The sequence below is a fragment of the Python bivittatus genome, unplaced genomic scaffold (assembly GCF_059951505.1).
Source record: "Python bivittatus isolate LINGU-HERP-01145 unplaced genomic scaffold, Pbiv_v1 ctg000980_np1212, whole genome shotgun sequence".
Taxonomy (NCBI): domain Eukaryota; kingdom Metazoa; phylum Chordata; class Lepidosauria; order Squamata; family Pythonidae; genus Python; species Python bivittatus.
This window is the reverse complement of record NW_028277125.1, coordinates 57,338,047-57,359,252: the sequence shown is the minus strand read 5'-3', so window position 1 is coordinate 57,359,252 and position 21,206 is coordinate 57,338,047. Positions and strand designations below refer to the sequence as shown.

The window sequence follows — 21,206 nt, the reverse complement described above, 5'->3', positions numbered from 1 at the left end:
CCTTGTCCCAGATCCTTGGGAAGGATAGTGGATAAAAATGCCAAATCCAGTCAAATATCTGGCTGACTGGGCAACAAACCATAGTAGCAGTAATAGCAGTAGTAGTACAGGCTCATGCAAACCTTCTAGAATGCTCTACTACTAGTAATAAGGTAGCTATACTTGACACAAAGGGACTGCAACATAAAATCTCCAAATTTCATCTCATCAAAATGTTTGCTTCTATCACTTTTTGCATTGTCTAGATCAGTATTAAAGATGTATAATAGTTTTTATATGGTAATAGAGTGCCTTCATAAATCATCTGATATATTAATCCCATGCTGAGATGCCTGAATATATGGAATTCAGCTTCTGTTTTCCAAAAGAACCTCTGCCATGTAATCTCATTTATACAAAGATGAGACAGGTAAAAGCCATAGTGTATTTTTATAATTCTATCAAGGGTCATTAAGAAAGTGAATTTAAGCCCCCTAGATAATTTCTGTTTTATCGGTTAGACCCATGGCATCAGAGATTGGGCAAAACAACAGTCATCCCAGGAGTCTAACTTACACTTATCCTCCACATTCTATAAAATGCAAGCATAAATGTTCAAAGGAAGCATCTACCATATAACAGTAACAACAACAATAGTGGGCCTGCTTATGAACATCCAAGCTGGAAACCCAGATGATCTCCCTCTAACCTTGTATAAACTTACTTATACACATTGAAGTATGCATCTTTTAAAACTTTATGACTAATGCATTTGACTTCATAATATATAATACAGGCTTTATAACTAATCATTTTGTAATTTTTAGTTTTAGCTTTTAAAACTATTTTACACAAATTTATTTTATTTATTACATTTATTTTATTTATTAAATTTCTCCCATGCCCATCTCCCCCCAATGGGGGAACTCTGGGTGACTCACACAGAACATTAAAAACATAAATATATATAAATACATAAAACATCAAATGCTAGACCTGATGAGGCCTTTAATATTTTTCTAGGATTGGTTCAATAGTCTATCAAGGAAAAGAATATGTTAAGGATCTGGCTTGGTTTGAAGATAAAGTATTTTGCTTAGGTTCAAAGAAATTTGGTTAGATTCAGCAGATAATAAAACCTACTTAAGCAAAATAATTCAAGACTTTCAAGAGCAGGGAAATCTTTTTTAACTTTGTGATCTTAACATTATATTACAAGACAATGAATTAAGGAGTTAACAAATGGTGGTAGTAGCTGTAAATTAAACCATGAAACTAAATTATAATTCTCAGCTCAAATTATTTTAATGCAGATACAATTTCATCATCTCAATGAACGAATGCATTAGGATCTTTAAGTCTTTGAAAATATCTGAAAGAAGTTTTAAAACAAGCAGCATTTTAGTGGCACAAAAAGTTATTTTGTTTTTAATTCAAAAATAATAAAATGACAGCATTGCTACTGCAAGTAAATGCAAAGCCGAGAGTATTAACATAATGTCTTTTACATTTCGACAACTTCTGGTGGGGCACTAATGGCGGCTTGCCTGATTCCTCTGCTTGGGAATCGACGCCATAGCTGTGGGGGCTAGGGCAGGATCCCTGTAACCCAAGGAAATCTCCGGATGTAAAGGAGAATCCATGAAATCAACCTAGATCAGTATTGTCCAAACTTGGCCACTTTAAGATGAGTGGACTTCAACAGGCTGGGGAATTCTGGGAGTTGAAGTCCACTCATCTTAAAGTGGCCAAGTTTGGACAACACTGACCTAGATGCTCTCTGGACAGCTGTATCTTGTGAGGACACCCCAAAGCAGAAGACTTTGTGATCAACTTGTGGTGAGCGGCTGGGAGACGGGGCTTTTCCATCCTGTTCAAGGCTGTGGCATAGCCGAAATTTAGGACACTAAAACACATTTTAAATGATCTATTACTCTTTTAGATGAAGAGAGGCTTTTTTTTTAGCAACAGATAAGTGTATCTTCTTGGTGTTTTTCACATTTTCAACACTTACTTTTAAAAAAAAACTGAGTTGGACTTTGGAATTTATATATTGAGCAAAGAGTCAAAAGGCTGAATTATTGGGTGTTTTTATGAAACAAGTGAATTTTTTTTTTTTTGGACTTTAAAAAGTTAATTTTGTTGAATCTGTACTTGTGGGATTGGAGTTGAGATTGCTGCTTAAAGATTTTTGTGGGAAAGCTGCTTTTTTTTTTTTACTTTGCTGCGATGCAGATTGGAGGAGCTTTGTAGACAAAAGTACTCTGAGACCTTGCTTTTTAACCTCCCTCCCCTCCCCGTCTGCATTGCTTGTTATGGCTGGAGTTCAGCAAAGGGAATTTAAAGAGACATTTACACATTTACTGGAAGATCTCTCTACTAGAATACTACAAGTGACAGAAACTAAATTTGAATCCTTTGAGAAAAAATTAGACAAATTTGATAGTGATACTGATTTGCAAACAAAATTGGATATTGAAAATAAGAATATTGACCATGTTATACGGTGTGAAGTAAGGCAATCTTCAGAACAAGGAACTGGAATAAGAGATCTGAATTTGGATGGAGGGCTGGATGATTTAGTTTATCTTGAGCCTGGAGATAATGAGTTCTTTATAAAGTCCAAATTTACAACAGATTTTTTTTTTTTTTACAATATCCAGACCATAAAGCAGAAGAGTATTTTGGAGATTTTTCTCTCTTTGGATGTGCAAGAAGGATTCATTAAACCTTTGAAGACATCTTTGATGGTAAAAAAGGACAAAGTGACAAGAAATTACTACCTGAGATTTCACTTGAAGAAAAGATTAAATGTCAAGCTCCCTGAAAAGAAGAAAAAGGAATTTAAAGTGGGCTTATGGGACCAAGGTTAAAATATACAACTTATGATTTTGGACTGGTAATACTGGAATTTATTTTTGGACTGGGATTGTATGATAATGTTTATGGATTTTACTGTTATAGAAATTAAATAGACTTAGGTGTTTAATAATGATAGATTAACTGATACTTCAAATGTTGGTAAGGACCTTGGGATAACGTCTGTATAAATTTCTTTAACTCTGTTTCTACTTAGAAATTACTCTTGGGATTTTTGCTCATAACTGAAAGAAATGAAATTTTGGCTTTGAGCTTTGATATTTAGAATCGTTTTTGCTATAGAAATATTGTTTTTTATTGATATTACTAGAGTAAGAAGTTAATGTATTATTTTACTTATAACTGTACCAAAGTAAGTCAGAAGTTGTTCTTTTCTTCTCTGTTTTTCTCCCTCCTTTTTTTCTTTTCTACCTCACACTTCTTTATCTATTTCTTCTCTACTTTTCTTTTGATGTCTTTGTGTATTTTATTCTTCTTTGAAACTTAATAAAATTCTTAATAAAAATGTCTTTTACATTTCATTGCTAGATTAAATAAAAATAATCTTGTGATCTGAATGTTTACATCAAAAGAATGATTTTCATGATTATGCCTCTCCCTATTAATATTCTCCTCTTGCAAAAATTTGTGGGGTTTCCCACATTTGTCAAACACATATAATTTGTGAAGAATGCTGTTTTCCAACTTTAGTTTGCAACCCTTACACTTCTAATTTATGCTTGTGCTCAAATTATTTAAATGGCAATATGGCAAATACCGAACAAAAACAAAAACATTATCAGAGCTATTGTACCTCAGACAAGTATTTCCTACAGTTTCTTTCTCTCTGTGGATTTTGTTCTGTTTTGCATGTATTTATCCTGGATAACCTGTGTTTATTGATAGCTTGTATTTATTAACCCTAGATATAACTTTACATAGCTTAGCATAAAGAGGGGATCCAGTGCATTTCTGCTTTACATATACTCTGTATAATCAATTACAACCTAAGAGAATTCAAAAGTTTGCATGTCCTACCTTTTCAGGGTGCTAAAGGACAAAGTAAATGTCTTGTCCAGAGGTCCCCCAAATCGTGGACCTAGCAGAGGGCCCCAGGTACTTGGAAAAAATGTCCTATTTGTGAAAACCTCTTCCTTTCAGATCCATCTGACCCCCTGATATTTTAATGTACCAAGCAGATTCTTTTTATTTACAATGGACTTCCAATTGATGTTAGATTGTCTATGCACATCTGTTCATTAAAAAAAAAAAGACAATATTATGGATTTTTTAAAAAATCCTAAACATTAATAATGAAAAGAGAGGTAATTTAAAAAAAATAATGAAGTGGAATAACCATATACTGTATATATTCCAACATGATTGAGATATTATTACTAGTAATAGTAGTAGTAGTAGTAGTAAACCATGACTCTGGGCGGTTTACAAATTATTTCAAACATGAAAAACATGACAATAAAAACAAGAAGAACAAAAAAGGGTAGAGATGGCAGGATAATGGATTGAGTGGAAACAAAAGAAAACAACCTATATTAAAAGGAGGCTTCAGTCATCCCCACCAAAGGCCTAGGTCAGTGTTGTCCAAACTTGGCCACTTTAAGATGAGTGGACTTCAACTCCCAGAATTCCCCAGCCAGCCATGCATTCTGGGAGTTGAAGTCCACTCATCTTAAAGTGGCCAAGTTTGGACAACACTGGCCTAGGTGAAGAGCCAGGCCCCTTCAAAACACCAGCAGGGTGGGAGCTGTTCAGATCTTGGTGGGAACCTCATTCCATAGGGCAGGCACTGCGATAGAGAAGGTGCACTTCCAGGATCCTGATTGATGGCATTGCTTATCTGAAGGAATCCTGAGCACGTCAACCCTGCCAAATCGAATTGGTCAGGTAGATACTATGGGAGACAGGCAGTCCCTCACTCAAGTAACCAGGCCTTATGCCATGTAGGGCTTTACAGGTAACAACCAGCACCCAGAAGCAAACTGGCAACCAGTGCAACTCAAAAGCAAAAGTGTCACATGGACATACTGGGGCATGCCCATCACGGCTCATGCCACTGCATTATGGACCAGTTGAAGCTTCCTGGGAGTCTTCAAGGGCAGCCCCATGTGCTATGTCAAATTAGATATGACTAATTCTGAGCACTCAACAGGAGGGAAGACCTGCCTGAGGACTTCCTGAGTGCACTTAGAGCAGGGTGAGAACATTTTTGTGGCTAGGATCACATATAATCCTTTTCACTGTAATTTCAGGAAGCAAGGCAGTGATTTCATGTGCCACACAAACCAGCCTTAGCATACCTTACGTATTTGCTTACCTGCCAAAACTCAGCAATTGTGCTGTCTCTGGCAAATGTAGGTGGCATCATTTGGGGTAAGGCTCTGGAGACCACAAACACTGTATAGGTGGTCTATATGTGCCCCAGGAGCCTATCTGTAGATGCTTATCTGCAGTTATAATTACTTTAATACATGTAATCATCTACAGAATGTCTTCTTCAAAACCTTCCTTTCCCTAAAGCTTAAGACATAATAAAATTATTAGAAAACAATAACAACAAAGTCTTCGTTCATCTGACTTTAAGGTTTTGCTCTTTATCTCTAGAGATACTTACTATGGTGAATCAAAGATGAGAATGTATAATCATTCCCATCAGCACATCAGGATCTTTTTCCTGTTTGGAAAATTGCAATCAGATCAACATGTTGGATCTGCAGCCATCTCTCTGTAAAGTTTAGCTCCTCAAATAGCCAGTAATTATTAAAGAGACTATTCCTGTCATGTAAAAAGGCCTGTATATTTGAAAGATCAGTCCCAATATTATTTTACGTTAAGAGTTGTGAAGGTTACCATCCCAGGTTCAATTTGTCAAAAAGAATCTTTTCTTCATTATAATAATTTCTGTGTACTCTTATAACAAAATTAACTGGACTTTTTCCAGAAATAAATAAAAGTACACATTGTTAAAATATAATTTACCTGTGTGTTGGAATTCCTAATGGGATAAATGCATCTGTTTTATTCACTAATATCCATGACAAATCTATAACATCTGCATTTCCCCCCCTTAAACTGAAAACAAATCTTTCCAGTTGTTAAGATTGGCAGGAGGGACCCTCTTCAAGATGTTTTTGCTGTCAGAGTCTGGTCTTTTTGGTCTGTAGGAAAGACCTTGCTTCCTGGCTATGGAACATCCTTCCTCAGAAATTGCTTCTGGTCCCCACTTGATCACCTTAAGAAATCTATAAAGATGCATCCCTCTGACCAATTTTTTTTTAAATTTTAAATGATTTTTTTCTTTAGTTTTTAGTTCATTCGAATCTGATTTTTTTTTATTGCACCGACTGCTCACCAGAGCAGGAAGACAACATGCCAATCCATCTAATCCTAACCCATCCATCCAATAAATAAATAGAAATATTAATTTATTCATATTTATGTAAGACATTTAAATTTACGGTTGGCTATCTTGCTTTTGCTTTCAGTAACTATGCCCCATATACTGTATTCTCCTAAAGGTGCTTGCTTGTACTGCTTTCCTACTTCTGCCAGCCTAGGCCATGCTGAATGGCCTGTCTGCTGCACTTCATGGAGGCTTGCCTTCTACCATAGGTAACAGGAATAATGGAATACTGTGGGGGTTGTGAGTCACTGACAGTCAGGCAGCATACAGCTTTTAAAAATAATAATAATAATAATAATAATAATAATAATAATAATTATTATTATTATTATTATTATTATTTCTTCTTTTCTTTTTTTTCCATTTGCAGACCAGCCCGAGCAGGCAACAACCTCCCCAGGACACTGCATGTTGTTGCTCATGTGCCAAGTTCAAAGCTGTCAAGTATAAGGGAGAGTCAATGGAAGGGGCCTCATACCAAAGGTCTATCAATAGAGTCTATATGCTATTGAAGACCCACCCATGGCAAAGAAAGTTATTAACACTTGTTTTCCAAGGACAGGTGGAAAACAGGTAAAGAAGCAGGAGAATCTACCAATCAGGGTAACACTATCCAAACAAAACCTCTGGTCAGCATCACTGGCAGTGCTGGAAAGCTCGATAGCAATTTCTTAAGCCAGCTTCATTTCCAGCTGGTTTCAGCACAAAGGCAAGCAGCCTAAGGCTACTGAGTAGAATTGCTCTTGTTCCCACCATTCATTCAGGATGTGATCCGTTTGGGTAGGCATTAAGATCATCTGCAGAAAAACATGATGTTAATAAAGCCTCTGCTTTCCTCCTCCCCCTAACAAATGCTCAGAAAAAAAATGCAGCTAGTTGAGTTATTCCAGTTATATCTCTTTGAACTTCAAAGACAAGCATATGCAGCTGTAATGGACACGTAGTAGTCCCCTCGGGTGCAGTCTATTCCCACTATATAGAAATTGTAATTGCACAGTACTTATTTCATTCTGTGAATAGCTGTGGCTCTTGGTGGAATACATTTCTTAAAACCATAGTTCAGTATGTACTGATCCAGCAAACTCTGGAATAGCCATATCATTTTTACACTGAATATCTGTGTGCGTAAGAATGCCTACATATTTACTTATCTAAATTTTGCAAAAGCAACTAATATATAAGTGTTGGATAACCAGCAGTCCCCTAACCTCTATTTACAAATCTGGAGCCTCCCAGAATTAAATTAAGATTGATAGCATAAAAACTAAAGAAACAAGGTAGGCTAAGGCATAGCATCTTAAAGGACCAGAATAGAAAAACAAAAACAGAAATCCTTGATCACTGAGCTCCCTATGCCCCATCCACTAGTATTATGATGTTACAGCCCCACATTTCTATGGGCCATAGCCACCAGAAATTATTCAAGAATACTATCTCTGAATATGTAAGTATTCTGTAATATCTATTTCTGTAATATGTAAGTAAAGCTTGAATATGCAAGCCAACATATAGTTATTTGCAGTGAAACCTAACACAATAATAGTTGGAATTACGCTTAATATTTCTCCTGTAACTCATATTAGCTGCTCAGTATCTTTCAATGGCTTTTCTTAACTTGGTTCCCTGCAGTTATGTTGAGACTACAATGCCCACGCTGGCCTGGAATTCTGGGAATTGCAATTCAAACACATCTGGGGGACATGTTGGAAAATGCATCAGTTTTGCATCAGTGTTAGGTGACTTCTATTCAATGGATCAAATCTGACTTGGTAACCCACCATATGCCCTAACACAAGTTAAATGCATATATTATTTAAACATTATTTTGAAAAAGAATAAAATCAGTTTCCTTTTCTCTTTTTCATCAGGATGATACGTTAATCTGTAACATTTAGTCTTGTCTAACTAGTAGAACACTGTGGTCAGTGAAATAGCACATGGGGGGACAGATTTAAACTTTACTAATTCAGATGTGTTTTATAGTGGCCAACTTAATTGCTGATGACTGCAATACAAGCTTCTGGATTTAATCCAGAGCTTTCACATGTGGATTTTCACTCACGTAATGCTCCCATTGTTGGAGGGCAAAGTAAAATATCACTGGTGATCCTTCCCCTGTGGAGTCCTTGGGGTTCTCTGAGCTTCGTTTTCTTCCAAACATTTCGTTAACCGGCTAGGTAACATCTTCAGTGCTAGATCCTTCTCCTTTCAGACTTCTAAAAATCTTATCAAGAACACTGGGAGCATTTCAAAACTGCTTTGTAAAGCTTTTTACCTTGTTTTTAACTATATGAAGCTTAGTCTAGGACTTACAGTACAGTTTTAATGTGTTTCCTAGTTGGCATCATATATGGAACCAAGGACCTTTGGCCAACATGGCTGAAGAAAGCTCCAAACATCACAAAAAAAGGAAATTGAGGAGCCAAGTGCCATTCTGTGAAAGCACATAGTCCTCATGGATTAGAGGAAGCAACCTGAATCTCTTTGTCCACAATCCTGTTATCTAGGAGTAAGAACCACTGGACAGAGTGAAAAGTTACTCTCATGTAAGGTTAGATTGTGCTGAACACTACATATCTGCATATCTACAGAATAGAACTAAAATGGTTCCTCACCAACACCTCATTTCATTTTCATCTGATCTCATACCCTTTCACTGATTTAATTAGAAATTTTCAGGACACATAAAGCAGCTCCCCTATGCTGAATCAAGTCAAATTTCATCTTGTTCTTCAGAGCCTGCATAAATCATCTTCACTAAAGCACAGAAAGAGCAAGGACAATTAATAGAAGCCAAGGGATTACTGTGACTCACCTTGCCAGTGATGCTTGTAATCGCACATGCGTGATAGAGCAATCATCATGGCACAATACAGAGGTAGAATTGCTGCACAGAGCCGCCAGCTTTTCCCACGACCTTTTTCAGTGAAGCAGTGTAACTTGCCAGCCAAGTAGAAAGTGGTAAAGCCAAGGCCTGAAAATGCAACTGCCAAAGGAAGAAGAGAATAGGGAACCAGGAGGTGAACTAGCACAGGCAGAATGCCACAATGCCAGAGAACGCATCTCATTGCTCTAGGAAACAGGCTTTAATAGTGACATAGACAATTATTCTATGCCATTAACTAGAAACTCTGTCTAGCCATTTCTCTGTAACTTTGACCTAGAATGGAAAGGCATGAGTTCTGTTCTTTTTCAGCTACTATGTTGCTCTCCTGCAATTTAAAATAAAAAAAATCCCATTCAGTTCAAGTTTAGCTCCTATCACTTGCCTACTTCATTACAGGTAGTCCCCCAGGTCTGTCCAAATTTGTATGTAAGCTGAAACATTATTATTGTATAATACTGTATAAGTAGTATTGTGTAATTAATGTGACTCACTCTGTTTTTAACTCAAATCATTGTGTATTTAATTCAAATTTTGCTACAATAGGTTCCATTCTTAACGATGGGTCGTCCTTAAACCGGGCGTTCTTAACCTGGGGACTACCTGTACTTCAATATATTGCAAATAAGACCATTTTAGATTATAATTTTGCAACCCAAAGCCTACAAGCTATTGCATGCAATTATCAAAGAAGTGTTCTTTACTTTTAATACACCCAAAAACATATTATCCATCTGCAAGAAAAACAAGGAAGTAAGATGAAACTCATATGCTGTATTCAATTATAACTGAATCCCCCTGTGGCCAATATTTGATTTAACTATGATGCAACTTTGATTTAATTATACTGTTCCAAAATATTCCAGTCATACTTTGCTGGGAGCGGGGGGGTAGAAAGAAACGGCAATATGCACAGATCCCATTTCTGAAAGGGAGATGACAGGAACTTTTTTAAAAAATTGGCCTACAAATAACCAGTGATGAATCAACTTTGATGTTGTCCTGCTATATGTGCAGAAGGTGCTAGCTTCTGGTGTCCCTATTACAGCACAGAATGAGTACATGTTACAACACTGATAACGTCAAACTTCTGCTATAGAGATTTAATTGACCTGGAACTAAGGTTGGCCAGTCATACTTTCCCAAACCCTAATTTACTTGATAAATTAGCATAGTACCCCTATATAAATGTACACACATATGCCACCCTATGCTTTTTTGGAACAAGGGAGGACATAAGCAATTGAGGAGAAGGTTCATAACCTGGAAACTGACATAGGAAATACATTTTTTAAGCAACCATGGTTTAGAAATGAAGTGCAAAATCCCAATATTTCTTCTGATTATGATTTTCAGTTTGCTGAATTCTTAAAAAGGCCATACATTTTTCATTTTTCATGAGATTTCTACTCCAGATATCATCCATAAAAAAGTAATATCCTTGAAGAAGCGTGGCTGGGAGATTATTGGCTAATGACCTCTGTAGAGAAGCTAACTCATTTATTATTTTTTTATGGTGCATGTAAGAAATTCTTGGTAGATACCTAAATATAAGGAATTGAATGATGTCTTTTTTAATAGTTCAGTGAAAATTCCATGAAAAACCTTAAGATCCAGGTGCCAAATTTGTCATGGACATCTGTCAGCAGAAATGAATCCAGGTAGCTAGGATCAAAATGCAGAAGAATACAAAGTTTAGGGGCTGAAATCTGAGCAGATTTCAGAAAGAACAGTGTTTGGGGGAAATAATATTTAGTGAATTACTGCCATGGCAGTTGTGGTGTGCCATGGCATCCATCTATCCAAATGCAAACTGGTATGGATATTTTCACCTAGACGTGCCCTGCCACTCCAGCATATTTTAGTTATTATTAAGGGTTAATGGCTGCACTTCCAAACTTAGCATTAGGCTGAAGTACCTATTACTTTGATTTTCTAGATATGCCCATGTGACAAAAGTGGGCACTTAAGGCATACTGATAAATATATCCTATCCTGTCCCATGCCATCCTATCCTTACTGATTTAGGCAGGCTTACAGGCCACTTCAGTTGCAAATTACTTAAAATGGCATGCACTCCAATACAGTCAAACTTTAAAACAGTATCTATCTATCTATCTATCTATCTATCTATCTATCTATCTATCTATCTATCTATCTATCTATCTATCTATCTATCATCTATCATCTATCATCTATCAATCAATTTTAGAAAAGTGTAAGGCTGCCCAACTCTACAATAACTCTGTCATGCAATACAAAAACAAACTAACCATTATCCACACTGAGGAGTACTACTGTATTCTGAATAACATAACACTCACATCATGCAAGAGGGAGACCCCACCTCTCTTCTATGTCCCCAAAGTCTTCCAGAAATAGCCAGATCTTGACAGCTTTTGTAAACACCAACAGAGTTGGTGCTGATCTAATCTTAGATAGAGCACTGTTCCAAATGGAATGGAAGCAATGGAAAAGACCCAAATCCAAGAGATGATACTGAAGATGGTGTGTGTGTGCGTGTATATATATACACATACATACACGCACAGACACAGACACACACACACTGTATATTATATTTCAAGGCCACCCAACTCCAAATGACTCTGGTCAGCTTCCATATTAAAAGTTATGAACAATAAAACAAAATAAAAAGATAATGAACATCTAGAATAACACAACACAGTGCCCCCAGACCTGACAGGGGTTCAGAAACCATTCTATCCCCAGGCCTGGGAGCAAAGCCAAGTTTTAAAGACTTACAGAACACCCTCAGAGTGGAAGATATAAGGATCTCTGGGGAGTGCTGTTCCAGAAGGCAGGCAATGGTGAAACCTTTGCTCTTTGCAGCTTTTTATTTAAAAGCTGGTATCTGATGGGCACCAAGGACAGTGCCTACAGACACACTGGTGCTTTATGAGTACCATGTTGCTTAAGCCTGCTCTGGTAATACAGACAGAGTCCTAATAGGAGTCATCTATGAGGCCTGCCTTCAGATTCCAATCCCAAAATCTTGGCTCATTTTAGAGCGATTATATGGATCCCTGATATTTAAAAATATTTTTATGTCTAGAATAACCCCAAACAAATCAGGATGCTCTGAATGGAATTCCCCTGTGGGAAGGGAAGCGGGGTTTGAAGCAGGTACAAGTAACAACTTCTGGTGAAGCATATTACTGTATTCAGCCAAAATAAATTTGTAACCGCAAACTGTTTAAGTTAATGGATTCACTCAAAGTCCTTGCTTCTGACCCACTCTATTTCAGTTATTTTTTTTAAAAAAGTGCATACTGACAACTTTTCAGCAAGCCAGAAGCATAAGCATCAGCATAGTCCCATGAGAGTAACTCATAAGTATGCCCAAAGTACATTAATCTTGCAGTTGTTAACTAGCCTCAGGTATTTCAGATGTGCTGCTACCCTTTCTCACATAGATAAAAGCTGCAAATCATTATTATCCTTACATTTCCTTTTGTGCAGCGTCAACAAACCTCCATTTGGGACAGAAAAAGAATCAGCAAATGCAGTTTGGGACTTTTTACAACCTGGTGTCCTTCTATATGAGCTGGCTAAAATAACCATGGCTATTAACCACTCTTCTGATCATTACAGCCAACAAAACTGGTTGTTGGAGAAGGGATGGGACCTGGGAACACAAAAGAAATTTGCACCAGGTTTTTTTTCTACATACAAAGCCTCAACAATCAGAGTCCACTGGCATTCTTTATTTTTTGCAGGAACTATTAAAAACAACATTAGGGAGATGTGTTCAGGACTAGTTACACTGAAAATAAAGTTACATCAGAGGAAAAATAACAGTATAAGTGTAGTACAAACATAAAATAAATACAAGTACAGTAACTATACAAGTTAGCTTCCCATGCTGATCTAAAAAAAAAAGCTAAGAAAGAATGGACCCAGTTACTAAGTTGCAGGGCTACAGACTAGAATAAAGAAGAAAAAAAAACCAGGAAGAAAGCAATGGCAAATTACTTCTGGGAGTAATTACTTGCAGATTCCTGCCAAGAAATCAACAACAGAGATGTGCTCCTGTTGTTACTAAGAGCTGAGCTCAGTTCAAGGGAGACTTTATCTTATTAAACACCTATGTGTTTAAAACTGTTAATATTAGGAAGTGTACATCAAAATCTACACAGCATCTCCTACTGATCTGGAGACATCTTTAAAACAACAGAAAATAATCTTGGAAAGAGTAAAATAAAAGAACAATCCAGGCCATATTTTCATCAATTCATACCTCCTGAACCTGTTACTGCAGACTTATAGAAGATCTCTTCTAATGTGCAAAAGCATTCATGAGTTTATTTTCTTATAGCAGAGATGTCCATTTCCCACTAGCCTATTCATGTATAGGAATTTTTAAAAAGCTGGCAAGTTTTTTTTTCCAGGTTAGGAATTTTTCTGATCTTTTTTTAAAAACAATATAGAGTGTTTTGTTGTTCTCAGCATTAGTCCAGCATCAATGATAATGGAATAACAAGATATCCTTCCTACCTTGAAGGAGAAACAGAAATGTTCTGTGTGTGCAAAAGGGAATGTGTGAATTGTGATCACCATGTCAAAAGCATATACCCCAGAGACATATTCTGAGATGTATACTGAAATGATGAGAAAAGTGATTGAAAAGTCATTTTAACAAACTTAATTGGCTTTTGGAAGGAAAGAGAATGAATAAATCATTTCATTTTTTTTTTAAAGATAATTATGAATGTCCCCATGCTGCACTTCAAGGAAGTCAATTATAAGTACAGAATTTCCTTGAGCTTTAACTTTTCTGAAAAGTATTCTCTCAGGAGGGTTTATAAAGTACAAGAGATAATTCTTTTTTTCCTTTCAACAAAAACAAAAGATGATATGAAGAAGGCACAAATTAGCTCATCCATGTGACATCTAAGCCCCTTTCAGTTAGATTTCAATGTTTAGGAGAAAAGTTTCTTGTGGGAAGGAGTTTGAAACAAAACAGACTACATTTTATTAATATTGAATTAAAACTGATGATCTGGTCTTGGCTCAGGTATCTTAGGGCCACATTGAGTGTGTTGGATTTTTTTCTTTTATTTTCTCCCTGGAATAAATTTTAAGAAAACCTGTGAATATAACATCTAAACTGGGGAGTCCAAAGGATAGAATGTTGAGAAGTTGACCCAAGCACTAACTTCTTAAAATGATTATTAGGAAGGATTAAGAAAGAGGCTTAAATTTTTCAGTCTTAGCCCAAGAATATTGACTGGGTTCACAGCAGATTTCATTTTAAACCAGCATTGTATCTGGCACAACTTACAAATAAATCTTGGAGGGCTTTTACACTATTGTGGTTTAATAACTTACTATCAGCAGTGTTGGAGGGTATATACTGCAAATTCTATGCTGAGAGGCTTTGTCCTGCAAAAATGGGAGCGCTGAATCACCAAAGTTACGAGTTAGCTACTTATTATCCACAATGAGTTACTAACACCTCTTCTTAGCCCACTTTCAGGTCAGACAGAAGAATTCTACATGCAGCTTCATTTGGCAGATAAAGATCCCAAGATAACTCTTGCTATTGCAGTTTATATTTGTAGCCTGTAGAATATGCATCCTGTTGACAGCGAAGTAGTCTATGCATGACTGCAGGCCTTTTTATTATGCATGTTGTGCTGTCATTTATATTACATGTTGTATTTTTATTCTTTTTAATTAAGTCTGGGTCAATGACCAGCAAAAAAGTTTGACTGACTGGCCTTAGCCTGTTGTGTAAAATCAGCCGCTGTGATTTTCAAACCATAATTTATAGCTTAGTGTTATGAACAAAAAGCCACTGTGGATTGTTCCACAGACTATGATTAAAATAACCCATTATGTAATACAGAGAATTAACTTGCTTATTCTGCATGTTACATGTTTAAGCTTTTGGAAAAGTAAAAGTTATGTCAAAGATTAGCAAAGTCTAGGTGTGAGACTAGGTGATCCACATTTATGGGGATAAGACAAATGCAGTTGATGCCAAGTAGCAGAAATTTCATCAGGGCTGGAATAACACACTGATCCTTATTTTTTGATTATAGAGCAGTGTTTGTCAACCTTGGCAGCTTGAAGAGGTGTGGAATTCAACTCTCAGAATTCCCCAGCCAGCCTTGCTGGCTGAGGAATTCTGGGAATTGAAGTCCACACCTCTTCAAGTTGCCAAGGTTGACAAACACTGCTATAGAGAGTGCAGCAACTATAGCAGCAATCTGATGGAAGAAATGTACATACACACATGTACATTGTCAGAAGTCCTGATCTGAATTTCTCCATCCCTAATTCCTGGTTATATTTATGCAGACATAAATGACATGAAATAATTTCATAGGAAACTGGGGCATGCTTCTAATTTAGATTTAGTAAACTGCAAATAAAATCATAGTATCAATTTCAGTGTGAACATTGGATGAAAGGGATTTTTTTAGGTGTTCAGCTCTAAGTGTGAAAGCCCTATATAAACCAGAAATACAGGATTCTGTATTCTGGCTCTTAAAAAGATTTCTCCTTATCTAATTGCATATGCAAAAATATTCTCCCTGCAGCCCTCTGCAGAAGTCGGTGATTCCAGCTAGATCAGGAACAGGAAACCTTCTGATGGCCAAGTAACCATGTTTAACCTTTTCTGAAGAGCACCAAGCTATAGCAGATGGGATGATGAAACAAAATGAGTGGAGCCAGGATTTTCTTGACAGGGGGTGGGTGAGTTTTGGCAGTAGTGCTTACAGCAAAATGGTGATGTCTAATGGTCACATCATAATTTAAATGCCACATTTATGTACTTACATCCTGTCATCTGATGGAACTATGTAACTCACAGTATTTGGGTCATATCATGACACACATTTCATGATTTGCCTGCATTCCCCCTCACTCTGGGAATTTTCTTGATTTTTGAAAAAAAAAATCTGCCTATTTTAGGGCATATACTACAGTTCGGGGAATTCCTCATCTCAAAATAATTTTCAGGAGCCATGGTCAAAGGTACCTCTAGGAGACACAAAAGGAGGTCCTGGGAATGCAAGTTGTTTATCTGTGAGCTATACAATATGCATGATCTCCTCAGAACTCAGCTACTTCCTGCTCATAGGTTGGATAAGTGCTTCAGAAGCTACCTGAAAAGGGCTATTATGATATGTTTGATCTTGACATGTGAGGTGTTTTAGTTCAGGAAGGCTAGAGATGAAACATATCACCCAGAGTCCCCTTAGTTCAGGAAGGCTAGAGATGAAACAGTCACCCAGAGTCCCCTATTGTGGGGGAGATGGGCGGGGGAGAAATCCAATAAATAATAAATAATAATAATGTTAACATCTAGTGATGTATTCCACCTATGAAAGTCAAGTCCAGTCCAGTCTTTGCAATCAATTTAAAATGTCCTCCTTCTTTGTATTAACCATTGCTGCTGGACTTTGTGAAAACTGATAATTTACAGAGAATAAGTGTGATCAGACTGGAGCAACAAAAAGTCTTGACACTTTAAGGGCTAATCAACTGATAATCATATTAACCATTAATGGATCACATCTGCGGTATAGCAGAAGGGTTGTGATGGAATGGAATTATGAAAGCCAGGCTCAGGGAGAAAAACATTTTCTTACATCTCCTGAGGAGCGTGGGAGATACAAGAGGATGAGACTGGCACCTCCCTGAGGAATTCACAGTGTTGTGGCTGGCATTACTTGGGAGCTGGGGTTTCAGTCTGGGAGGATTCCTGCTAGAGGTTGTAGCTAATAAACATAGCTGGACTGAATTTACATGGTCTCTTGGAGTTCCTTGGGCTAGGCCTGACAAGGGTGTTTCTTTCTGTAAGATACCATGTGGAACTTCTACTCTGCACAAAATACTTACTGAAAGAACACTGCTGTGACTTCTAGCTATGAAACTAATATATTTTCCCCCCCAAGCCTAGTCTTTCTTATAAAATATTTATTGTAATATTGATTTTCCCAGACATGCAGCCATCCAGAATAGGGTTGTTTACTCCAAAAATGAGTACATGAAGTGTTAGCCACAGATTAAAAATAAAAACAAAACCCCAACAACAGTCAGAATATGAATGCTCCCTATTGTCTGGGTTTATACTGTGAAAATGTCCAGTTAATAGGGCATTACTTATTGAATCCTCCCTGTTTAATTGCTATATGCTAGAAGTGTAAGTATGTCTCTCTCTGTGTGTAATACACATCTTTAAATACAGCACTATGCAATAAGGGTTAGGGAATACAGTCTTCCTCCTCAAAATAAGCCTTGTTTATACAGTACTTTTCCCATTTCCACCATACTGGCATATCTGATCAGGAGAAGAATGGCTCATGGGATTAATGATGCTATTCTGAAGCCTGCTATCCTATCTTCTTATCGCCTTCAACATATTCCCTGACTTACTCAACTGGAGCTAAAGCCACCCCAAGAATGAAAATTAAACCTTGTATACTAAATTGATACTTATATAGTGTAACTGTGCCTAACTTTTGAAATGTCACTTTATTCTATTTTATTTTAACCTACTTCTATCTTAGAATTTTAGCTTTATGCTAAAATGAGTTGTAGACAAATAACCTTCTGAGTTTAGTTGTAGACAAATAACATTCTGGTTTTTGGTCGTAGAGACATAGCTTACAGTGGTAATAATAATGGTAATAAAATTCTGTATTACTACAGAATATTAGTTTGTGTTTTATATTCGGTCTTCCTCTTTTAAACTGTTTGTTAATTGTTTCAGTCTATACTGGTCTTTGACCGAAACAAAGTTAGACTGACTACTAAATTTTTAGTATGTTAAGATATACTAAACTTTGCATACCTAACCTGCTTTATCTTAGTACTTTATCTTAGTACAAGTCAGCGTGCCAATTAAAGAAAGCAGTTCCTCTCTCCGATTCTATTTTTATCTATGATGCTGCCAGTCAAACGACTCCTGTGGGTCTGCGCAGAACTACTACAGTGGCTTACTTTGTACAGACAACCGGAAGCAGGTTTTCTTCAGAGAAACACATCACTTGTGAATGTGTCAGTTATCCCGGGAAGATAAAACAATTCTCTCCTTGAAAGAAACAGAGAAGGCAAAGGAGACAGGAGCAAGAGCAAGAGTTAGTATTCTGTCAGCCGCTCTGACAGGGGCCAGCTTTGTTCTATAATGCAGTGGAGAGGGCAGACATTACGGTGTCAGCTGGAGCAGCTTCCAGATCTGAAGCATTTTACAAAGCCTGGGCAGACAAACTAATGATTCTTTGAAATAATCTGTTTAATATTTTGGGGGGAGGGGGAGAAACAAAAATTCTAGGCTGACAGAATGACTCAGAATGATTTTACAAATCTTAAAAGATCAAACTTCAAGCACATCATGCCTATTTGTTACCATTTGTCAACTCATGCAGAAGATTGAACAAGATTGTCTCCAGGATGCACACACTGACCAAACAATATTAATTGCCAAAAAAAAAATGTCATAGATACTGAAGGGCATTGTTTTGATACACAATTTTACACTCTCTCATAATGTGTGGGCATGCATGTGATAGTGCACTCTATCTTATTTACAAAGGATTAACTTGCTTTGTAAAGAGCACAGCGTTTCTTTCCCCCACCTTATCTCTTTGTTGAATGCCTGATTGCCTTCTAAGAGAGCACAGCATTCCCCCACCCCATTTCCTTAGAAGCAATTAGCCAGATGCCTGAAGCCATAAATTAGATCGGTACCAGGCAAAGAAGTTGCAACGAGAGAGGCCCTACATTCCAAAGAAGTTAGGTATTTCCTTGATAACCAGAAGAAAAAAAGTTAAACTTAGGTTCACCTCTTTAGGCCCACCTTTACTTTTCCCTGGGTCATCCCAAAATTCCCTTGTATGGATATGAGGGGATGTACTATCTGAAATATCTGAATATGCCTATAAAATCTTTGTTGCTTGCTTTGCAAGGTGTGGTTCTGGGCGACACTCCTTGAGCCATCCAGAAGGTTTCCTTGGCCAATAAAACCTCTGTTAATTAAAAGCCTCATCTCAAGTCTTCTTATTTGGCTTTATTGAAACTTGGGAAATAAAAGGTGCCATACAATACAAATATGAAAGACTTCCAGACTGGGAATATTTTCCTTGAAGTGTCTGTTTTCATGGCTTTTAGGTACTATTGTAGGCTTATCAATTCATACAGAACTTCCTTAAGTAAACATTATTTTTTTTCTTCACTACTACTCACCCTTTAATACTTATGTTTAGTAATTTTATTGTTACATTTTAATTATTTTTATTTTATTATTTGAACACCACTTTGTAGGAACTACATGGGAAGAGGAATAAAAATATATTAAATTATAAATTTTACAGGGAAAGTGTCTGCAAATAAGTGCAGGAAAGACGGTAATCATGTTAGGATTTAGTCCATGTATAATTCTTTTGGTTAACAAACAGAATTCAAGTTTTGAGGGATGTCATCTTTCTCCATTATTAGTTGTAATGTTTAACTGCACTTTAAAACAACTCCAACGGGTAAATACGCTTAAAGAAATGTCACTCAAATTCCATTTTTTCCTTTGTTAACTTCAATTTATACCACTTTATCAACTTGCCAGTTATTTTGAAAAGTCTAACCAGGACTGCATGCATTTTTGTGAGTATTCATTCAGATCTTTCTGTGAATTTTCCTAGCATACATATTTATACATATTTTGGACAGTTCTTTTCCCTGATATAATTTTTAAAAAATATATGCACTGCTGAATTGAATGAGAACAGTAAGGCGAAAAATGGATATACATGATTAATTCTGTTCCATTTTGCTTACAGCTTCAGGAAGTGTGAAATGGGTAAGTCTGAACGAATCCAAACTGAACACCTTTCTCCTTCATTCCTAATTGGGACACAGTACAAAACAAATGACTTCTGAAATAATTTGCTCTAATCGGGGCCTTTTCTAGAAGTGGGAAAATAGTGCATATTGAAATATGCTTTTGGTATTTCTTGGGTAGGTTATTGTTCAAAATATTAGGATCTGTAACATAAGGCAATTGTATATTTTCAGAGAATAAATTCAATGCTGTAATTTAGTATGCTATTACTTTTATGCTTATTTTACTCCTGGTGTCTATGTATTCCATATTAGTCATAAATAGACTCAGTAGAATCATGAAGTATGGATTGCATTTCTGAATAAATACATTTATTGCTATTGAAGTAAGGGTCTACCTTCGTTGTGTGTATGTGCGTGCACGCTTCAAATAGCCCCTGATTTCCAAGAAAAATCAGTAGTCTTCAATTTATTTAGTCTGCCTCTTCATTAAAAGTACAAAGCATGACCCATTAACTAATCTGCACCTTATGGAGGACCAAAGCCATCTGTTCTCCATAAAGCCTCTTTCTCTCTCTTCTTACAATATACCAAAGCATTAAATCAACTTGCCAATGGCAGATGTGAACCAACACACATTCACTTGGTAGAGTATCCTATGCTTATGCAATGCAAAACATTACGTATCAACTACTTTCTAACAGCTGATGAGGCAAAGAATTATTAAAGTAATTCACTGCTATCTCAACTTAGGGAGTCAATAGTACAACAGTGCCATGATGCCAGCTGTGGGTGAGGGTGACAAGCAACAGGAATGTTGTCAGGTTAATATCCATTATGCCTTTCACGCAAGAGACAGAAAGAGAGAAAGATGGGGGCTGGGGGAAGCAAAGCTGTTGGTACAGATTATTACATTCCAACTATCCTCCTGTGATGAAAATGTAAACTGGAGGTGAATTTGTTTTCAAAGTCAAGATACGGCAATAAAAACCTGACTGGGCAGGTACATTACTTGATATTAAAAACTAGAAATAGGAGATTGATTTGGCTTACTAAGTTCTAGAATAGTAGTTTTGGAGTTAGTTTCTGTCAGATTCTGTCATCTAATTATTGCTACAGTAGATGAATCTATCATAGATGGCACAAGTGCCCACTACAAATAGCAAGGATGAATAAATAAAAAATGATGAAATGGGCAACACAATGCAAACCCCAGTTTTTCAAATCAAATCAAATTTTTCGTCACAGGTCAAC

At 36.7% G+C, this 21,206-nt stretch overlaps 1 protein-coding gene across 1 annotated transcript in view; it reads right to left on the bottom strand.

Annotated features, from left to right (window-relative positions):
- PLPP4 (phospholipid phosphatase 4) overlaps window positions 1-21,206 on the bottom strand; it is a 127,254-nt gene that overhangs the window by 9,876 nt on the left and 96,172 nt on the right. Inside the window, exon 6 of the mRNA XM_088132075.1 lies at window positions 9,075-9,245. Coding sequence (XP_087988201.1) covers window positions 9,075-9,245 — 171 coding nt within the window. The remainder of the gene's footprint in view (window positions 1-9,074; window positions 9,246-21,206) is intronic.